At 38.3% G+C, this 20,226-nt stretch overlaps 1 protein-coding gene across 1 annotated transcript; it reads right to left on the bottom strand.

The window, feature by feature from the left end:
* Nucleotides 1-1,403: 1,403 nt before the first annotated feature.
* On the bottom strand, nt 1,404-20,226 carry LOC109030028 (uncharacterized). Its single transcript, XM_072301706.1, has 9 exons — nt 20,067-20,226; nt 17,517-17,767; nt 14,022-14,226; nt 11,096-11,673; nt 9,055-9,163; nt 7,615-7,895; nt 4,897-4,996; nt 3,364-3,410; nt 1,404-1,723 (listed from the first exon to the last, which is right to left on the bottom strand). The coding sequence occupies exons 1-9, from the start codon at nt 20,128-20,130 to the stop codon at nt 1,478-1,480; spliced, it is 1,881 nt and encodes a 626-aa protein (XP_072157807.1). The 5' UTR covers nt 20,131-20,226; the 3' UTR covers nt 1,404-1,477.

Raw genomic sequence — 20,226 nt, 5'->3', positions numbered from 1 at the left:
GAATTTAAAAGTTCAGTCGTTGCCTGACAACTTTCCTTGAAGTTGATTCTGGAATTTTCCGCAATATTTTTCAGATAATTCCCTCCGAAGGCTCGTCTAATTTAAAAAAAAAAAAACGAGCTTCACTGGCCAAAATTTTCCTTTCGACAGGCGTCAAAATTATGAGCGTATAAGGAAAGAATCGGTTGCGAACGGCACCATTTCACGTGGGTTCTGACAACGCTGCCGTTAAAACTAGTTAATCACATCGTGAAGTATTAAAGACAGACAGGTGGCGGTGACCAATATCAGTGGCGTGGCGTGCTTTGCGACCTCTCGATTAATCTGTCATTTAAATCAAAGGAAAAGGATCGATAAACAGGGTGTTCGTAACGACACCTTAATAATCGATTCTTTACCACAGCTTCAAATGGGGGTGATATCGATGATCCATCATTCACGCCTCGCCTCCGATCAATAGGATTTATTTCTGTCAAACGCAACTATGTGCATTAAGACATGAGCCATGAGACCTATAAGAATATGTGCATAACAGGGATCACGTCATAATGCACATATTTCCGTTTGATAGGAATAGATGTTTAAGTAACGGGGGTCCGCGAAACGGACGGAATCTAATTCATTTACCTAGCCACGACTCATGGCGCCACGCAGCAAAAATTGTTGCATTTTGCCACAGGTTTTCGGTGCTCTGTGGCAAAATGAAACAAGAAAAACGAGTGTGGCGAAATGGCTTACCAATCAATTTCAGCGAATTTTTCCATTTATCCATCCATATCTATTTTACTGCGGTGCGAGAATGCTTTTAATGAAGATCTGGCATCAGTGAAAAAGTATCAACACCCGTTTTCCGTAAAAGTTAATTCTTTCACTATCCTCCGATACTGGCCGATACTCAAACCACTTTACGCTGAATTACATGAAAATCAGTAGCTCGTTAAATTCATATTTATAAATTTCCGCCCATGCCAAAGATTGCACACAAATAGGAGGACAGAAGTATCCGGAGGAATTACTCACTCATGCACTCAGTTCAGTCCAGTTCTCCTCCCTGAGGTTATTTAAGGGTAGGTTATTCAACCTAGCTCTACCTAGTTCAGATTGCAACACTCATTTTTTCTTGTTTCATTTAGCCACACAGGATATATAGTCTGTGGCTGAATGCAACAATTTTTTTTGTACATGTGGCGCCACAGGCCGAGGTGAAATGAAATGTAATGTCTCTGAAGTTTGGGCCGCGCAGCGGCCAGGGGACATACCCCCTAGCATCTACAAAATATTTGGCAACCAAATAAATTCGTTTTCAATGACCAACGTGACCCACTGATCGGTTGCAAACAAAAAATCAGAATTCATCGACTTAAGGACTAAAATTAGACAACAAAAAGGGATTGATTCGAATCTTTTTTTTTTTCAAGAATGGATAAAATTTTATTGAGTAAAATATTTTACAAGTAAAAACTAATAAAATTGACATTCATTTAGTCGGCTTTGAAGATTGATATGGATAATAATCACTGTCGTGAATACTCAACCCGCCAATATTGGGGTAGTCGGGGTAGTATCCCCCGGGCTGATAGCTAGACGAGCCGGCGCCACCATACGGAGGGGTCTCGGGTGATTCAGAACCTTCCTCACTGTGCCAAATTTGTATGATCGGACCTGTTATTTTATGAATGTCATGACCGATGCCCATTGTTCCTTTTTTCACCAGAAAATGTCCCTGCAAAAACAAGACAAACGTTTTAGAACGAAGAACATGTCGTCCTACACTGAGAGGACGTTAGAATTAACTTTTCAAAATTTAAAAGTGTTGGAACTGGCTAGTATGATGCGCCTCTTGACTAAGTATGACACGCAACACTACGCAAAACACTACGCAATATGTTTCACCTTAAAAGTTCACTCGCGGAAAACGAATCGCAGATCGATAAGTTTGAAAATCAACTCCTAAACAAGATATAGACGTTGTGACATTAAAATTACAAAAGAAGTCAGTCGTATATTCTAACTTCCATTTGGACGTATTTCTATCAAACGGACCTAAGCGCCATAGGGTGAGAAAGGTAGAGGGGGGCTTGGATTGGCGGCGAAATCGGGCGTCCGGCTTATTCCGTCCTATACTCGCAATGCTTCTCCATGGCGCTTAGGTCCGTTTGACAGAACGCGCTATCCGGGATTCTAAATTCCTCAAAATGAACTCCAATTGGCGCTTAGTTCCGTTTGATAGAAATACGTCCATTTGATCCGTGTTCGAAGAATACTTGCCAATATTTCTCTCTCGATCTTTTACTAATCTACATTTAAGGGATTTGGAGGACAAGGCGCATAGGTGCAGTTTTTTTTTTTTTTTTTTAAAATTGAGATTTTAATGATTTCAAGTTAACCTGGTCTCAAAACAAAATTCGCTCTCAAATTCCAATTTTAAACTCCAAAAAGTAAGTTTGGACTTTCTTTCCACCATAAAGATCCATGTAAATGAAACTTCAAACACGCATTTCTCGAAATAGCAGAAACTGTATTTATGCGCCTTGTCCTCCAAGTCCACTGAGAAAAGAAAAAAAAGAAGAAAAAAAGATCGGTAGAATTTACCATTCCTTCACGCTATATTTCACACAGCGTGAAGGAATGGTATATTCTACCGATCTTCAAGTCGACTCTGCCAGCGGAATGGTTACCTGTACCAGTATATGTATAGTAACGTCTACCTTTCTTCTGCCAGAATTGACTCTGAATTGACGCTGTGTGAAATACAGCGTGAAGAAATGGTAAATTCTACCGATCTTTCTTCTCAGTGTCCCTCATTAGTGTCTTCGCGATGATGTACTCATAGAAAAAATAAGTAATCAGGCGCTACAACACATATTTTCAGTATAGGATATCACTCAGACAGCGGCGAACATTGTTAAAAAAAAGAAATTCAACTAAAAAATGTATTTTCATAAAGACTGATTTTTTCCTTGCTCATGCACAGAAAAAATCCAGTAAAACTGAGTCATATTTTTGTAAAATCTTTAATTATATCAGACAATTTTGCAACCACAGAGTCGCGTTCCTTCGCTTCGTCCGGGAAATATTATATAGGACAGAACATTATAGGAAGAAGACCACTTCAATATAGTGTAAACAGCTGCATACTGGAAACGATCTTGAGCAAAAAAATCAAGAGAAAGAAGGGGTTGCACCCGCAGACCGCTTCAAGGTCTAACTCTCCGAAGCGCTTTATCTCAGTTCTAAATTAGAACTGAGAGAACCTAGAAGAACCTAGTTAGAACCTAACTCGAGGTTAGAACCTCTAATGCATAACGCGTTACTCTTATGATTAAATAGTTTAGAGTAAGACCAAATACTTATACCACACACCTCCATACCCCATTCAGGACCCCAGCTGTTCCGGATGATCCAGGAATCTGGAATCAAAAATTAGACACCAACCGCCTCTCAGTCCAAAAAATTAAACATTGCCACGATAAGCTAAGTTATTTTGTACTCGTTAAGATTCCGTTTCGACCAACTTTTTATTTATACATTGTAAAATGACTGAAAAAATAATCGAGCTACAAGCCAAAAATAAAATAAAAAAATAATATTTCAAACTACATAGAGATGGGAAATTATAAAAAAACTTTCAGGAAACAAACCAAACAAACTGCGTAGTTCGAAATATTATTCGTTTAATTTATTTTTGGCTTTTGTAGCTCGATTATTTTTTCAATCATTTTACCATGTTCTATGAAACTTAGCCAGCCAAATATTGCATTATAATGTTTTTCTTTAAATGGCGTGCAAACAATTTGAGGGTGTTGCAAACTTCATTTAGATTATAAAGAAGAGTTATTTCTCACAGAAAATAACTCCAAAATCACGATGAGAACTTTCTGTAATGCACTCCTGACCTCAAAATCTGCGTGAGAAATGTGCGTTCATTCAAGCCTCCCGCTTCAAAAACGATACTACGCTACGGCTTAGGTGGACATTTCGTACGAGGAATCGTTCCATCCAACCCTTGCGCACTAGGATGTTACGCAATATTCAAAATGGCCGACGCCAACCCGCCAAAACACACGTGACCAAACGGAATTTTATCAGCCGGCATGTTTATATTTACATATCCTTGCGATACTAATAACCCTGGTGCTTCCTCACGATTTGCACGTGGAAACGTCAGCCATGTTAATTATTATTTTGTGCGCAGCACCTCAGTGCGCAAGGGTTGGATGGTGCGACTCCTCTTACGGAATGTTCACTGTTGTATCGTTTTCGAAGCGGGAATCTCAAAAAACGCATATTTCTAACCCAGATTGTGAAATTAGGATTGTATCTAATTTTGTGTATCTATATTTGGACGGACATAAGTGGATCCATTGTTGCACTAGTCGTGTCGTGCCTGGATATTAGACCTCATATCAGAATGGATAGTTCCTTTTTATTCACGTCCATTATACGTACCAATTTTCGTTACCATATACGAATAATATCGAAATACGTCCATTTGATAATAGAATCCGTCCCTTTGATGAAGTGGGGAGATTTTGAATGATGATACACAAGTTTTCTCATTATAAATTGAACTTGTATGTCCAAGTTTCAGCGGCTGTCAATTTCATGATACGGTAAAAGTAATTTTAAAGTATTCATATAAGATTTTATAATTATCAGTATATCAGTAAATTTTATGACTCTGATGAAACCCATTCAAAATAGTTCAAAGGTACATAATATCCATACCGAACGTGACTTACTGGCTAAATTATACCTTTCTGAACCATACTTTATGAGTCGTGAACACGTAAGTATGGATCCACGAGCTATATTTGTATGGCTCCGTGATTCATACACTCGGCTTGTAAGTCACTTTGTCCATACGTTTATTTACTAATATTAAAAAGAATATACCTGTGGGTGGTCGTGTGTAATGTCCGACGAGTACAACAGCGTGTCCTGTTGGCTGATCATGGAACGTAATGCTCGGAGCAAAAACTCCCCGCACATAGTACTGAAATAAAAAGCGTTCAAAAAATGAGTTATTAGAAATATTTCCCCACTGAGGGAGGGGGGGTGTCTTGTTTCTTTTTTGTCCCGCAAACCCTCTTTCACGGTTAACAGATCAAGCGGGCATATAGTTTGTTGAATCGTTACGGAGGTCGAGCTGAAAAGTTCCACGCTCCTTTTTTTAAAAATCGCTTTAAACAATCAAATGTTTGCTTTTCATAGACAAAAACGCGTATTTGGAACTTACTTAAACCAGATACTTCGATTTACAATCCGTTAAGTATTTAATTGAAAGTATTCACCGGGATACTTTATAGAGCAGCCCGAGATAATGGTGAAAAAACAAGGAAGGAAACAAGAAAAACAAGGGAGAAAAACGGGAAACAAGGCTAAGATACACAATTTAAAAAAAAAACCGGGACGTTTTGACGCAAAACTGAGTCATTTTCAGTCGGAATGGACCACTAGATAAGGTACGAATTTCAGCATTCTGATACATGTTTCTTAACAAAAATTTTACGTAAAACACGATGCACACAACGAAAATTACCGAAATTAACTCCTTACGAAGATATTTAATGATTCTTAATGCGTGAATTCAAACCACCCGCTCATGAAAACTCAATGCTCTACGTGATTCACATCGCGCGCTAAACGTTATCATGACAGTATCTGCGATTCAAAAATCTGGCAACCTCAATCTTGACGCTTTGGCTCAGTTATAGCAAATTGCTAATAGTTTGAACAACACATGATGGGAAATGAACATTGCTCAATTGAGAAGCTTGCTGAAACCGTTGTAGTGGGCGATTTGACTCATGTAGAGCTTTGAGTTTCTTGTGAGCGGGCAGTTCAAATTCCTCGTAACCAATGTGAAATAAAAACGTTAATATCTTCGTTAGGAGTTAGTTTCAGTAATTTTCGATGCGCGAATCGTGTTCTACGTGAAATTCTGGTTAAGAACCATGTATCAGAATGCTTGAATTCGTGCCTTGTCTAGTGGTCCATTGTTACAATAAAAATTTGAAAAACGATGAAAAACCTGAACCGTACGCGTGGTGGCCGGGATCTAGGAAAAAAAAATCAAATTTTCTTTTCACTACCTTCACTTTCACACCTTGTAGGGCTCAGGTTTTTTATCGTTTCTTAAATTTTTATTGTAACATTTCCGACTGAAAATGACTCAGTTTTGCGTCGAAACGTATCGGTTTTTTTTTTATTTTTTTATTTTTATTTATTTTTATTTTTTTTTTATATGTATTTTAGCCTTGTTTCCCGATTTTCCCTCCTTGTTTTTCTACTGTATTCACTATGATTGGTACCTTCTTATATTTTCATGAATCGAACGGAATCGATCCGGGGAAAGAAACCAACTCACAGTTGGCTCCATCTTTAGTTCTTTCAAGATTGTAACTGAATTTACAGGAAGGAACCAATTTGAGCGTGATCCTTGCAGTGAATACCGTTTTCGACTAGGCAGGGTCGCGGTTCCAATCTCGAAAAACTGCCTTCAGTGCACAGGTATGCCAAACGCACCACAGGGAAACACGTATAGTTGTATCTGCTTTGATTAAAACGACGCTTGACTCGAACACTAGAAGTACTACAATTTTCGCCCATTAACATTACCAATGCGATGTCGACCGCTTCTGAGACATTCGAGCGTTCAAAGCGAAAAATCCTTAATTTAAATTCAAAATTGGACCGCGTAAAACAGAAAGGAACCAAGCCACATCAGCTATTGCCAAATTTAATCGGGCATTTTAATTTTTTACATGAAGACGTTGTGCGGATTTTTGTGCAAATTTCAGTGAATTTTCTCCATAAAACAAAGAAAATTCCTTAAAATTTTCAAAGGAATCTGCACAGACGTTCTCTCGTAAAAAATTTAATTTACCTGTTAAATTTGGCAATAGCTGATGTGGCTTGGTTCCTCTCTGTTTAACGCGGTCCAATTAAATGAATCGTCATCGGAGAATATGCTTTACTACATTAAAGAGAATCATTAGGCTTACTGCCTCTATAGTATACCATATGCATATAGTGCATATAGTGTACCATATGCATGAATTCCATATGCAAGCCAAATTTAAAAAGCGTCAGAATTCAGATCTCATGAGATAGATTATCAATAAATGTGGACTTACACTGAAAAAAAAATCTCGGTGTATTTAGGTACTAAGAAAAGGGTAAAGCTACCACGAATTCAGGGTTCTATTTGATCTCAGTTTTTTCTTGGTAAAATTACCATTTATGGAATTGGTAGTTTTACCGAGAAATCTCGGGAAAATTATTGAACTTTCTTGGTAAATCTATTGGACCTTGGTTAAAACGCCAATATTTTTTATTAACTGTGGTAAAATTACCGAGATAAAATGGCAAAGTTACCGGGAATTGATTACCCATAAAAGTGGTATTCTTACCTGAGAAAAACAGTAAAAATACCAGTTTTTAGGTAAGCTTACCAGCCTGTCTTGGTAAAATTACCAAAAATTGGTAAAAAAAGTGAGATGGTAAAGGTACCAACGGACCTTGGTAAAAACGCCGAGAATTTTTTTTCAGTGTACTGCCTCAAAAAAAAAAAAAAACCCATTAATCAGTTCCCTGGAGCTCATGACTTACCCTGAGGATAGAGGGTGATTGGGGGTAGCCAGCCGGTAGGGGGCCATCCTTCAAGGCTCTTTCGATGATAAAATCGTGGGCCCAAGAATTATATGGATTTAAGGTTTCATAGCCGCTGATCCTCGCGTGTCGCGGAAGCTCGAATTGGCAGTGACTGTCACCGTCCGCAGTGAAAGGGTAGACGTCTTCCAAACACACGCCGCTGTCCATCATCCAATCCAGGCCTATGTTTACAAAACCGCCGTTGCACCCTTGATTATCCAATTGGCAATCGATCAAATCTATACGAATAACAATCAGAGTCTTATTCAAATGTCTCCTCATGAGAACCCATACAGATACTCATCACGTCGCATTTTGGGGGAAATGAGCTAAGAGGAGTTTATATATTTCAACTAGATGTAAATTTTTTCCAAGCTGAAATTCATAGAGGAAAAAGAGGAGATGATGGCATCTTGAGGATTATTCATCCTGTGACGTGGGTCGGTGCAATAAAGCGTCGATATTCCAGGAAAATCCGAGATTGAAAGTTTGAAATACGGACCATGGTGTCTTTTTTTGCTTAGATCAACTCCGAATATAATTTAAAACACCTAATGTAGAATGATTTTTTTCATGAACGATACCATCCCAAATTGATGATTAACACCGTCCGTATCAACCTACGTCATCGACAGAATCCAGGACTCCCGAAATGCGACCGCTTTCTTTTTCTTCTGTGGCTAATATTGAAAGTTAAGCAAAAGTATTTTGAAAAAAAAAAATAAAAAAATACGTTCATTTTTTCCTTTAATTTAAGACGAAGGCCTTTTTCACACGAGCGTGATATGGGCGAATTAGTTCCACGAGCGGGGTTTCGCGGAACAAATTATTGCTAACGTACAGCGAGTTCCTGAATCGCTGCTTTATCGTGCCTTTGTCAGGTGGAACGGACGACATACTGTCGGAAACTTAGAAGGTGCCGTTTAGCTTGTCGTGAGTTCAATCCGACATAGGCAAGACAAAGCAGCGATAAGGCATAGCCGACCAATCACGCTCCGCCTTTTAATTTAAGTCATCTATGTCGACCCGACAAAAACAGAATTTCAACAATCAGGCCGCCGGTTAAGTCTGTCATTTTTTCCTTACTATGAATAAGCACGGTATCTGTTGAATTCTCGATTTTTGCATTTTTTTTTTAAAAAAATCAAAGAGTTAAGCATTGAGTCAAATGAATGGGCAGCAGATCAAAGGCTTCGGTTTTTCGATTTTTCGTCGTAAACCCAAAATTTTGACGCACAGGTGGCAAAGGCTACGATCAACTTCAGACGCTGTAATTTTATAAGTTTTCTTGTGCACAAATTAAACAGTTTCATAGGGTAGGGTAATTGTCTGGCACGAAAATAAGTTTGATGCGGTACGCTTGCCTCAGCCTTCTATCAAACTATGAATAATCATTACCTTGTACTGAGAACCGGACGACTTCGTTTTCTTGGTGGGCCCACATGATTTCCATGGCACCAATGCACGCAAAGGACCAACAACATCCACATTCCCTGTCCCCTATTTTCTGTCAATCAAAGGAATGTTCGATAATATTCTTTTATATTGATAATATGAAGAGGGTATTCCTCAAATAACGGCATTTATATGTAAAACGATACAACTTCAGTAATGTTTGACCAATTGCCTCAACACTGATTGGTTACCCTTTAAGGTTATTTAGGTCTTACAGCTTTAACTTTATTTGTTCCCTTACACTGTACGTAAAATCACTTTCACGTATTGCATCTGTTTATGCAAGTGCATACAATTGATGCAATTGCGTCTGTCTTAAGTCAACCTGTGTATCTTTGTAAAATGAATGACAATAAAAGACATATTTTCATCTTCGATATGCTACTTTGATCAATTTTTCTGCAAATTGCTCAGATTATTTTTCCACATTTCGGGGGGTGAAGGAGGGAGGCTTCTCGATACCCCTTATTTGGGAGGCCCAAATCAGCCCCATCACAGCTAGAAAATTCACAGTAAATGAGGTAAAAATTTGTAAATTTCAAACTTTCAAATTTTTACAAGTCTCAAGCTAAAACTGTTCAAAATTTGATCTGGTTTTTTTTTGTTTTTTTTTTTTTTTGACAGAGTTAGTGATTCTTCAACGTGCGATAACTTTGTACACAACTTAATGCAATTCTCATTACAAATTCCTGAAAAAATCTCATCCGAGCACGACAGTGTTGCACCAAACAGCATTTCTCCACGCAGAATTCCATACCTGAATGAGCTTTTTTCCCTCTGTAATGAGAATTTTAGTTGCATACTGAATTTATCTTACACGTCGGCAAAGTCGAATCGAATCGATTTTTTGTTGCCGATTTTTGATCGAAATCGATTTTTCGAGTAGAAATCGAATTATTGAAAGAATGGAAATTTTCTACGTTAATGTGGCACAAAACTAGGCCTAAATTCTGCGAAACCCGAGTTGCATTTCAAGGTTCAGATTTGTTTTTGGCGTTGAAGGTGGATTTGTAAGTGTTTTACATCGAGTGTTTACAAGTGTTGTACATTTTACCTTTAGTCGATTTTTTCCTTCCGATTTTAAAATCGAATCGATTTTTTACCGAAAATCAAATCGATTAATTCGAAAAAATCGTCATCCCTACCACTGACCTGATTTCCAACCGGGGGGTAAAGGCTGGCAGGGACGCGCCAGTCGACCTCGGGTCTACCGCGGGGGTCGGGGCCGATAATTGCCGGGGGCGGCGGTACTGGGCGGTTACAGACGTTTTAAGGAATTAAAAGATATTTTTTTACACTCGTTTACTGTTAATCCGGAGAAATATCGTTTTTTCTCGCGTGTTTTCCTACTGTTACCATTGTATCGGGCTGCTCTATAAAAATCTGTATTTATTCTATTACTGTGCGGCAGGACGGACGAAGGTCCACTGACAGTGTTCCGATTTTAAATCCCTAGCGGGCAAGAAAAAAATCCCTAGATTTCGCTAAGAATCCCTAAATCCCCAGATTTGCTCAAATATCCCCAAAAAATCCCTCGATTTTGCAAAATCCGCCATTTTTAACGTAGAATCATGACGCCATTCGATGTATCGATCTGCAATATTTAAATCAGATTGGCTCGTTTGAATTTTGCCACTCTCTGAAATCAGTGCTAATCCAGACCAATAAAATGAAAGAATGTTAGTTGAGTTCTTATTATTGTTTTTTTACTGTTGAATGCAGTTGAATGTCAAGCACATCGAGTGACGCAATCGTTTTAATTTCCGGCTTATTTACGGGGAAAATAGTGTTGCCGAAAAGGCCTACAAAATATAGATGAATTATATTTTCGATGGTCGAAGCTAGAATTAAAGTGGATTTTTGGTTACTTTACCTCATCAAAAAAAATCCCTAGATTTTCTGAAAAATCCCTAGATCCCTAGAAATTGCGGAAAATCCTTCGATCGAGGGATAAATCCTAGACATCGGATCACTGTCCACTGACCTGATTTCCAACCGGGGGGTAAAGGCTGGCAGGGACTCGCCAGTCGACTTCGGGTGTGCCGCGGGGGTCGAAGCCGATAATTGCCGGGGGCGGCGGGGGCGACTGGGGCCGGCGTCGGCGCCGCCTCCTCCCGTTCCCCTCGTCATCGTCCATCCTGTAGGGACCCCTTCTTCCGGAGGTGGACTGCTCCCTGCAAGACTGCTCGTCGTCGCTCAACGATGAGGCACCTCTCGAGGACGAGCGCTTTCCCGATCTCCCTTTGGATTTCCTCGGCGGAGAGCTCGATTGCGACCGGTTCTTCGAGCCGCTCCTGAACGGGTTCTTCGAGCCGCTCCTGAACGGGTTCTTCGAGCCGCTCCTGAACGGGTTCTTCATCATTCGGGTTTGTAAATTCTGCGACCTTTCGGGGTACCTGCTCCTCCTGCTCCTCGACGAGGACTCGCTCGTCTTTCTCGACGGACGCGTCGGTATCCCGAACGCCTTTTTCACTTGCTCGAAACGCTGTACTTGACTCGCACTTCTTTTAAGCTTGTGGGTTCCCGGAGCAGGCCCCATGTACATCCTCTTGAATTCTTTCTCTGTTCAAAGTGGAAAAAGTAAAAATATGCAGAGCTACACTGAGAAAAAAAGTTCGGTCGTATGAACCGAACGTACGGTGTTCAATGTCGGCCGTATTGTTCGGTTTTGCGACCGGTCTCTCAATGGCCCACTAGACAAGGTACGAATTTCAGGATTCCGATACATGTTTCTTGACCGAAATTTCACGTAATATACGATGCGCTCAACAAAAATTACCGATATCAACTCCTTACAAAAATATTTATGATTCTTGATGCGTGAATTCAAACCACCCGCTCATGAAAACTCAATGCTCTACGTGCTTCACATCAAGCGCTAAACATAATCATGACAGTCTCTGCGATATAAAAATCTGACAACCTCAATCTTGACGCTGTGGCTCAGCTATAGCAAATTTCTTATAGTTTGAACAACACATGGTGGGAAATGAACATTGCTCGATTGAGAAGCTTGCTGAAACCGTTGCAGTGCGCGATTTGACTCGCGAAGAGCTTTGAGTTTCTTGTGAGCGGGCAGTTCGAATTCCTTGTAGCCAATGTGAAATAAAAACGTTAATATCTTCGTAAGGAGTTGGTTTCAGTAATTCCCGTTGTGTGAATCGTGTTCTACGTGAAGTTCTGGTTAAGAAACATGTATCAGATTGCTGAAATTCGTACCTTGTCTAGTGGTCCATTCTGGAACCCGTATCCTCGGTTCATGCAATCGAGCTTTTTTGTTAGTTCTGTTTGGTTTGAAAGTTCGGTTGTATGAACCGAGGATGCGGCCCGTATCCTCGTATCATACGGGTCCCAGAGCCGAGAGAACGGTTACAAGAACCGAAAAATACTGCCAACATTGAACACCGTACGTTCGGTTCATATGGTCGAAGTTTTTTTCTCGCTGTAGTATAATCGCATACAGAAAATCGCAATAGATGTAAGTGCGGTGAATTTCAAATTTACTTTATTTCCTTGTAGGTATCCCTAGGAGAAAAATACATAATTCAGGATGAAAATCATTTTTTCCTCCTGTAATTTAGATGTTCGATAGCATTCGAGTGCAGTTTCGAATGCAGTATCGAATGCGATATTTTTCCTGTAAAAGAACCACACCTATCATACGTTGAATTTGTTTGTCATAATTGGTAAGTGAATTATTTAGTCTCCTAACAACAGAATTACGATCTCAAAATTCGAGGAAAATGATGAGTAGCTGAAAAACTGGAACCAATCGATGCAATATATCGCATGTCGTTCTGACACAAAATACGTTCTGAATCACCTTAACCCCCAGCAAACAATTCAAACTCGATGAGATGCTGATGATATCGTCTAGATACAACTATTCGAACTTCGTAGATGTGCGTGTTGCTTACAAAAAAATGAAGGCGTTTCATTATTCTTGCCTTTGTAGATGAGCGTGACACGAGCAGTTATTTGAATGCGTGGACGATTTTCATCTGAGTTATGTATTTTCCTCTCCGGAGCGCAGGGAAAATTCTCGGAATACTCAGGGAATTTAAAATTTAAAAAATACCATGAGTTCATCGTTGTAGAGTCTTTCTTTTTAATTTTTCTCTGCCTCTAATATTTTGCTCCGGTTTTCTTGTTACAGGTGAGTTTCAAAAATGTTTCAGTCGACGCTTTGTGCGAGTCTACGTTTTCATCGAATTTCAGAAGTTTTCCGTGTCGGTTTGTTAAGTTTTTTTTTCTTCTTCTTGTAATCAATCATATTTTATTTTTTTAACATGTTTAAGGTACAGAACTGACTGTACTCGAGGAGCGTTCTATTTTTTAAAAAATCCTAGAAAAGTCAAAATTTTAAAACACAAGTCCAAGGTTTGAAACGAAGTTTCTTTTGATTTTAGTTTTGGCGACTTACTTCAACCTTTGACCAATGACATTTTAAAGTACTCAGTAAAGTCTCGAAAATGTTCGTAATTTACGAAAGTAGACTCCGTGTGACACATTGCATAGCCGTCGTAAGAAGCAAGGAGTCCTCTCCGTCTTGTATTTTATTTCATTTTGGAGAGGTTTGTGCGCATGAAAAAAAAAAAAAAAAAAAAAAAAAAAAAAAAAAAAAAAAACATTAAACTTGGAACTTTTGAAACTGATTTGAAGCTTCTAGCCAGTCCAATAGTGGAAGAATGAGGTATCGTCTATATTTTCTGGACATTATTTTCTTCTACTAATAAAATACAGCTCGTGCGTAGGACACAAAAATGTCACAAATCCACTATAAAATCGATTCTATATACGCGAGGTCTGTCTGTTTAACAAATTATCGACTGATTTTCGCACATTTAATGAAAGAAACCTGATGTTGTGAACTACGAAGAATCGTCACAGGAACGGCGTGGTATACTTACCGGTAAGGTCCGCGAATATGGTAACTCCGAAAACAGCGGTGTCTTTGCGTTTCTCTCTTTCTTCGTTGAGTTTTTTTATTGTTTCCAAACTCTCCTGGAATATTATGAATCGTTTCTCTTCCTCAGCTTTCGTCTTGTACGTTTTACCCCACGTTTTTTTGAACACGTCGAATTGTGCTCTAGCGCCCGTCTTATCCATTTGGTACTGGAGACAGAATTCGAAGTTAAAGCGAAGAAGTGTTGAAAAGAAAAACCAACAGCCGCTTTGATAGTGTTACGTACAGAAAAGCTGTATAATGTTACTGATCGTGAGAAAAAGTACCTCATTCCCAAAAAAGTTTTTGTATAAACATTCACTGAAAAAAAATTCTGGGCGTTTTTACCAAGGTCCGTTGGTACCTTTATCATCTCACTTTTTTACCAATTTTTGGTAATTTTACAAAGACAGACTAATAAGCTTACCTAAAAACCGGTATTTTTACTGTTTTTTCAGGTAAGAATACCACTTTTATCGGTAATCAATTCTCGGTATCTTTGCCATTTTATCTCGGTAATTCTACCACAGTCTATAAGAAATATTGGCGTTTTTACCAAGGTCCAGTAAAATTACGAGACAGTTCAATAATTTTACCGAGATTTCTCTGTAAAATCACCAATTCCATAAATGGTAATTTTACCAAGAAAAAACTGGGATCAAAATATAAAACCCTGAATTCTTGGTAATTTTACCCTTTTCTTAGTAAATACACCGAGATTTTTTTTCAGTGTTTTGGAAAAGAAAAAAGATACTTCAAAATATCAAACCTTTTACATGCTAATAAATTACAAATCGTCCGGTAGTTTGTATACTCTACTTTATTTTACCTTTAAGAACAATGTGTGTAATCCTTTTTAGAATAACTCAATAACGAATAAAAAAATTTAAAAAAATAAAGATGTAAAAAAAACCCAAAACGCGGCTCTTAAAATTTCATTTTCATTCTAAGCCTTGCGTCTCATTCCAAACCGCTCTCACCCGAAGAAAACTAGTGAAACGAAGGTATATTCCTTTGCTACAGACCTTTGCTACAGACCATTCGAAATCGACAAAATGCTCCGTTCTGTTCGTTGAATTTCAGCCCTTGCGGGAAGTTTGAAAGAAAATGCCAATTTTGCGGTAACCGACTCTCATTGGTTCGAAGGCCTCCTGCTCAGGGGATATTAGACCAATGAAAGTTGAATGTGCAAAAGTGGGATTATCTTTTGTATTTCCCGCCGAGGCTGGTGCGAAACGAAAGAAACGGAGCATTTTGTTGATTTTGGGTGCTTGATTAGAGGAATCGCATACTTTTGTTTCACTTATCCTGGTTCGCAACCAAGTTTTCAAAATGCTAAATACCGTTTTCCGCTTTGATTATTCTTGATAAATGATATTGATTAATTCTTGATAACTGATAAATTCTTTACTTAAAAAAGATGATAGATAACCGTAAAAACAAGTAGTAGAAGAATTTAAACACCAAAATTCAGAAACGCTCAAAAACAACATTTCGAACACAGGGAATCATTTCAAAAGGTCTAAAAATCACTATAGATTTGAGGAACCTAAAGTTATATGAATAAAAAAATGCTAGATTAACTAGCCTGTCACAGTACGTTAGCCTCGATTCACTCTGTCACACGAAGAGCACATCTGCCGTGCTAAGGAAAAACGCCGTATGAGCCTGTTGACGTTGCCAGATTTTCTTCGATAAAAACCGAATTTTCTTGGAAAATTGCAAACATTTTTCTTCAAATATTTCAGATAATTTTGTTCGCAGTTTGATCTAAAATATCTGGAAATTTCAAAGAGAAATACGAATAACATTCCTAAAAAATATACATGTTTTATCTGGAGAAATTTGGCACCCTCCGAATGTTCATACGACGTTTTTCCTTAGCGATGAATAGCCATTTAACGGGTCGTAGGACATTTCGTTAACGATTTTTCGTCCGCTCACCTGTTTTTTCCAGTAATTTACGTCCACGCGTTTTTTCGGCACAGGAGTTTTGGTCCACGTGCCAGTTGAGACCCGAAGTTAATTGGCCCACACGTAAATACAAACGACAATTGCTCACGACGTTTTTGGATGAAAATATATAATGTCTTGGAAGAATGAGGGTTTGCTTTTTTTTTTTTGTTTTGTCTGTTTGGTTCAACGGAGAATAATATATAGTTGAGAGTTTTGGTAAAAATGGGGGAGCGTCAATTCCATGAGACAAAATTCACTAAAACTCTCTACACCTCTTTGGTGTAACAGGACTTAATTATCTTTCAAGAAATTCCCACCTTGTTATACCTGAACCGGATAAACCTATATTTGCCTCAGCTAAAGGCTCTTAGATTTTTCCTGTGTACGATAAGTATCTTGATTTATTTTGCGAGGAAAGATCTGTATTTTTAAAGGATGCCTGTCATTCTTAATACGTTCAATTTCGTATAATACTGTGCAACACCTCTGTTGTGAAATAGTTGCTTCAGGCTCCGCCGCACGGCGGGCGGGCGGCCAGAGCGAAACGCGCATTGGCGCCTACAAACCTAAGTGGATACTTCAAGCATTGGCAATGCGTGAAGTATCCACTTAGGTTTGTAGGCGCCAGTGAGTCTCTCGCGCTGGCAGCACGCCACTCCGCTCTGTTCGGCTTTAATATTTATACTCGCATAGTCAGCGTTTTTTAACTCATGATTTTGAAATGTTTGCACACTCTGCATTGATTATTCTCATTTAAATTGGTGGGGATAAAATATGTATCAATTTATCAAAGGAAAATAATAATGTAATGTGTGCTTTTTAAATATTGGTGGTTCCGTGTCAAATTTAATGATTTCCAAAGCACTTTAATTTTTTATTTTACATTTTGTGCTTTTATGGTGCTGCAGCGAGGTGTACGCGCAACAAAACGCTCAAAATTTGACGTATTTGACTCTAAAAGATCTATGTACAAATGGATTAAAACTAAAGATTGCGTGCTTCTTGGTTTTTTTTTCTCTTTTATTCATTTGTGCAGTTTCTGTCGGTACAACTGCGGCTCATTGAGATTAATGTCGCTTGTCGCACAAATGTTTGTCACGTTTTAAAAATATAAATGTTTTCAAAATGAAGTAATACTTAATTTCGTAAAGAAAAAATATAAAAAAATAAAAAAGTACCTATACATATATAAGGTATATTGTACATTCAATATTTTAAGGATAGAAATAAAACCAAATATTGACCAATGACAATTTAATAAGATGATTCAAAAGGAGAAAGTAATGACATTTCATTTAGAAAATGAGCAGCCGTAACAACACCTCCTTCTCTCTCAATTTCTCATTTCCATATTGTCAATATAATTTTACATACCGACTAAAATATAACACTTGGACCAAGTCAGTGTTGCTTATTTTACGTGTGGGCGTACACTACTGGACAAAAAAGGTGCGCGGACAAAAAATCGTTGACAAAATGTCCTGAAACCATTTAACGTGTTTACCTGATATTTAGCTTCGGCCAGATTGACTTGATGCTCGAGTGGTAGCCATGTCTTTGTGGTCCTCGGACACTTGGGGAGTGAGTATCTGCCAAGTTGTTCTTCGTTGAAGACACAATCGCATTTCTCCTTGAAGCAGCCACCACGAGTCCACGGGATGTTGTGCAGGGAGGCTTTGCCATACGTCATCCGGCAGAAATTGTCGCACTCTTTCGCGTCCTCGGCGTTTCTACACGCTCTCTCGTCTCCGAGAACTGCCAGCAAAAATGCATTCGTCTACATTTTGCAATGAGGAACTACCATTTCTGGCTCATTCATAAAACACTCATCTACATTCGGATCCTAACGGCGCAAATTTTGCCTCTAAAATGAGCAGATATATTCCTGCTAAAAATGACGAGTAGGCTGTTCAGAATTCGCCAACTCACATGAGTAGAACTTCCTACTTATATGAGTAGAAATCCTACTCATATGAGAGTAAATTCTACTCATATCACTAGGTTATTCTACTCATAAGAGTAGAAAAGTTCAACTCATAAGAGTAGAAAAGTTCAACTCATAAGAGTAGAAAAGTTCAACTCATATGAGTTCAATTTCTTTCCATGTCTCAGAAGTGCTGTTTCTGACCAGGAGACACAGACATGGAATGTAATTTTGAAAAATAAAAAACATTTTGTTCGTAAAATTTTTTTGATGCGGTGACTAGTTTCTGAAATATCGGACACGGTAAATTCAACGCTGAACTCATGTGAGTTGAAATCTCTAGTCATTCTCTAGTCATCTCTAGTCACGAGTTGGCGGAAACTGGATAGAGAAATTCTGCTCTTATGGGTTAAATTCTATTCATATAAATTGAAATTCTATTTTTATGAGTTGAAATTCTATTCATATGACTTTGATTTTCTACTCATTTGTACTCGCCATTTTTAGCAGGGCAGTAGTTTCTTTTTTGCAAAAGGTAGTCCAATTCGATCTGATTTCCCAGAGAAAATGCACTAATTTTGTATCCTAAAATCTTGAACGCGACGGATTAAAAGATCGAAAATATGGTATAACGAGTCTGAAATATTGAATCACTAAAAAAGAGGAAAATTCCACCCGCTACAAGCTCATTTTCAGCCGGAAAAAAATTTAAATTAATGAAAAAAAAATGAGTTGCGATCCGATCATAGTTGCTGTCACGCAACCATTTAGTAAAGTGGTTGCATTTTGACCGCTGAAAGCGGATCTACTCAAGCTTTTTTTAAAAAATTAATTTTCATTGTTTTCGCATGCGTTGTGTAGTTTAAAAAATTGAAGGGTTATTGGAAAAACAGCATGGTATTGAGTAAGTAGGAACTTTTTTGAGAGGGCCCAGAGGGGGACCTCATCGGGGAGAGGGTTTGGAGGCACTAAAAGAGGCACTAAGAGGGATATGTGGGACTCTTAAAGTAGTGTCTGGGGCATTTATTCAGCTCCAAAAGGGGAGGAGTCTGGAAAATTTAGGGAAATTGAGTCGTCTCTAAAGCAATTTTGAGATGTCTTCGCCGAAAAATTGATCGAATTAAACACAAACTAGAGAAAATTTACATGGTTACTCAGTAAAATCCCTCAAATTTCTTAAAAGCCAAGTAGATTCCCCACCTCAGCCCCTTTCTTGCCCTGTCTATGAAAAACGGTAGTCATATTCAATTTTAACAGCTAATAATGCATAGAAAATGACCCGTTTAGAAGTGTTAGTAACATTTTTGCTCATTTTGAACTGAGATTTTATCGCAAAAGTGCTAATACATGCCCATTTCTCAAATTGAAAATGGCTACTTCGGTAAACTGGGAGGAGATGGGAAAAAGCGGAGGTCATTTTTGTACTCAGCGCGTTAAATTTCACGATTATAACAATATCTCGACTTGGAGACCTAAAAATAAAATAAGAGAGAAAATAATAAAAACAAAGAATCTTCAGTAAGTTAAAAAAGTCAATATTAATTAGAGTAAATTGATATATTAAATTCCACGCATTATAATAATAAACCAAGTTTCCTTTTAGAAATTAGAAAGGCACAATTCAATCATCCATGATTTTTAATCCTCTCCATTTTTCTTCCCCTCTATTTCTCCCCTTCTCATCCTCTTTTTCTTGGTCACAACCAAACAAAAAAAGCCCAAATAATTATCTAGAGATCTCCCTTATTTACCCTACATAACAAATACATGTTTCTTTTAATAATAATAATATATGTTGTTTCAACTGTGCCCGAGTGGCCTTAATATAGTCGAGAAGATGTTAGACCTGCTCTGATTATAATTGTTAACCTTTTCTTCCCCCTGTACTTATCTCTCTCATCGCTCAGAAGAGAATTGACCCCAGAACTATTCAAACAGGAACCCTATTTTCAATGTTAATTATACCAACTTTTTGTCGTAGAAACTACTGAATTGAATGCTAGTGAGTCTAACTCTCGGAATTTTTTTAGAAAGAGGGGCCCCCGCCTACCTTTAGGCGGAGGAGAGGCATTTGGCCTCAAAGGCCGAATTCTCTATAATAATTCAAGAATCATTGAAGTTGACTGTTACCTCCAACGAGCAAAAGGAATCCCATGAAACCCAAGAGGAAAACCGCTGCACCCCACTTTTTCATCGGAGGGAGATAATGGGAAAACTCGCGATAGAAAGGTGCGTCCAGCTGTGGGACGCAAAAATATCTGCAACTGATTTTTTGCTCATAGCAGCTTTG

This window comes from Bemisia tabaci, chromosome 6, assembly GCF_918797505.1.
Source record: "Bemisia tabaci chromosome 6, PGI_BMITA_v3".
Lineage (NCBI taxonomy): Eukaryota > Metazoa > Arthropoda > Insecta > Hemiptera > Aleyrodidae > Bemisia > Bemisia tabaci.
Note: the sequence above shows the minus strand (reverse complement) of the source record. Positions and strands in the feature narration are given on the sequence as shown.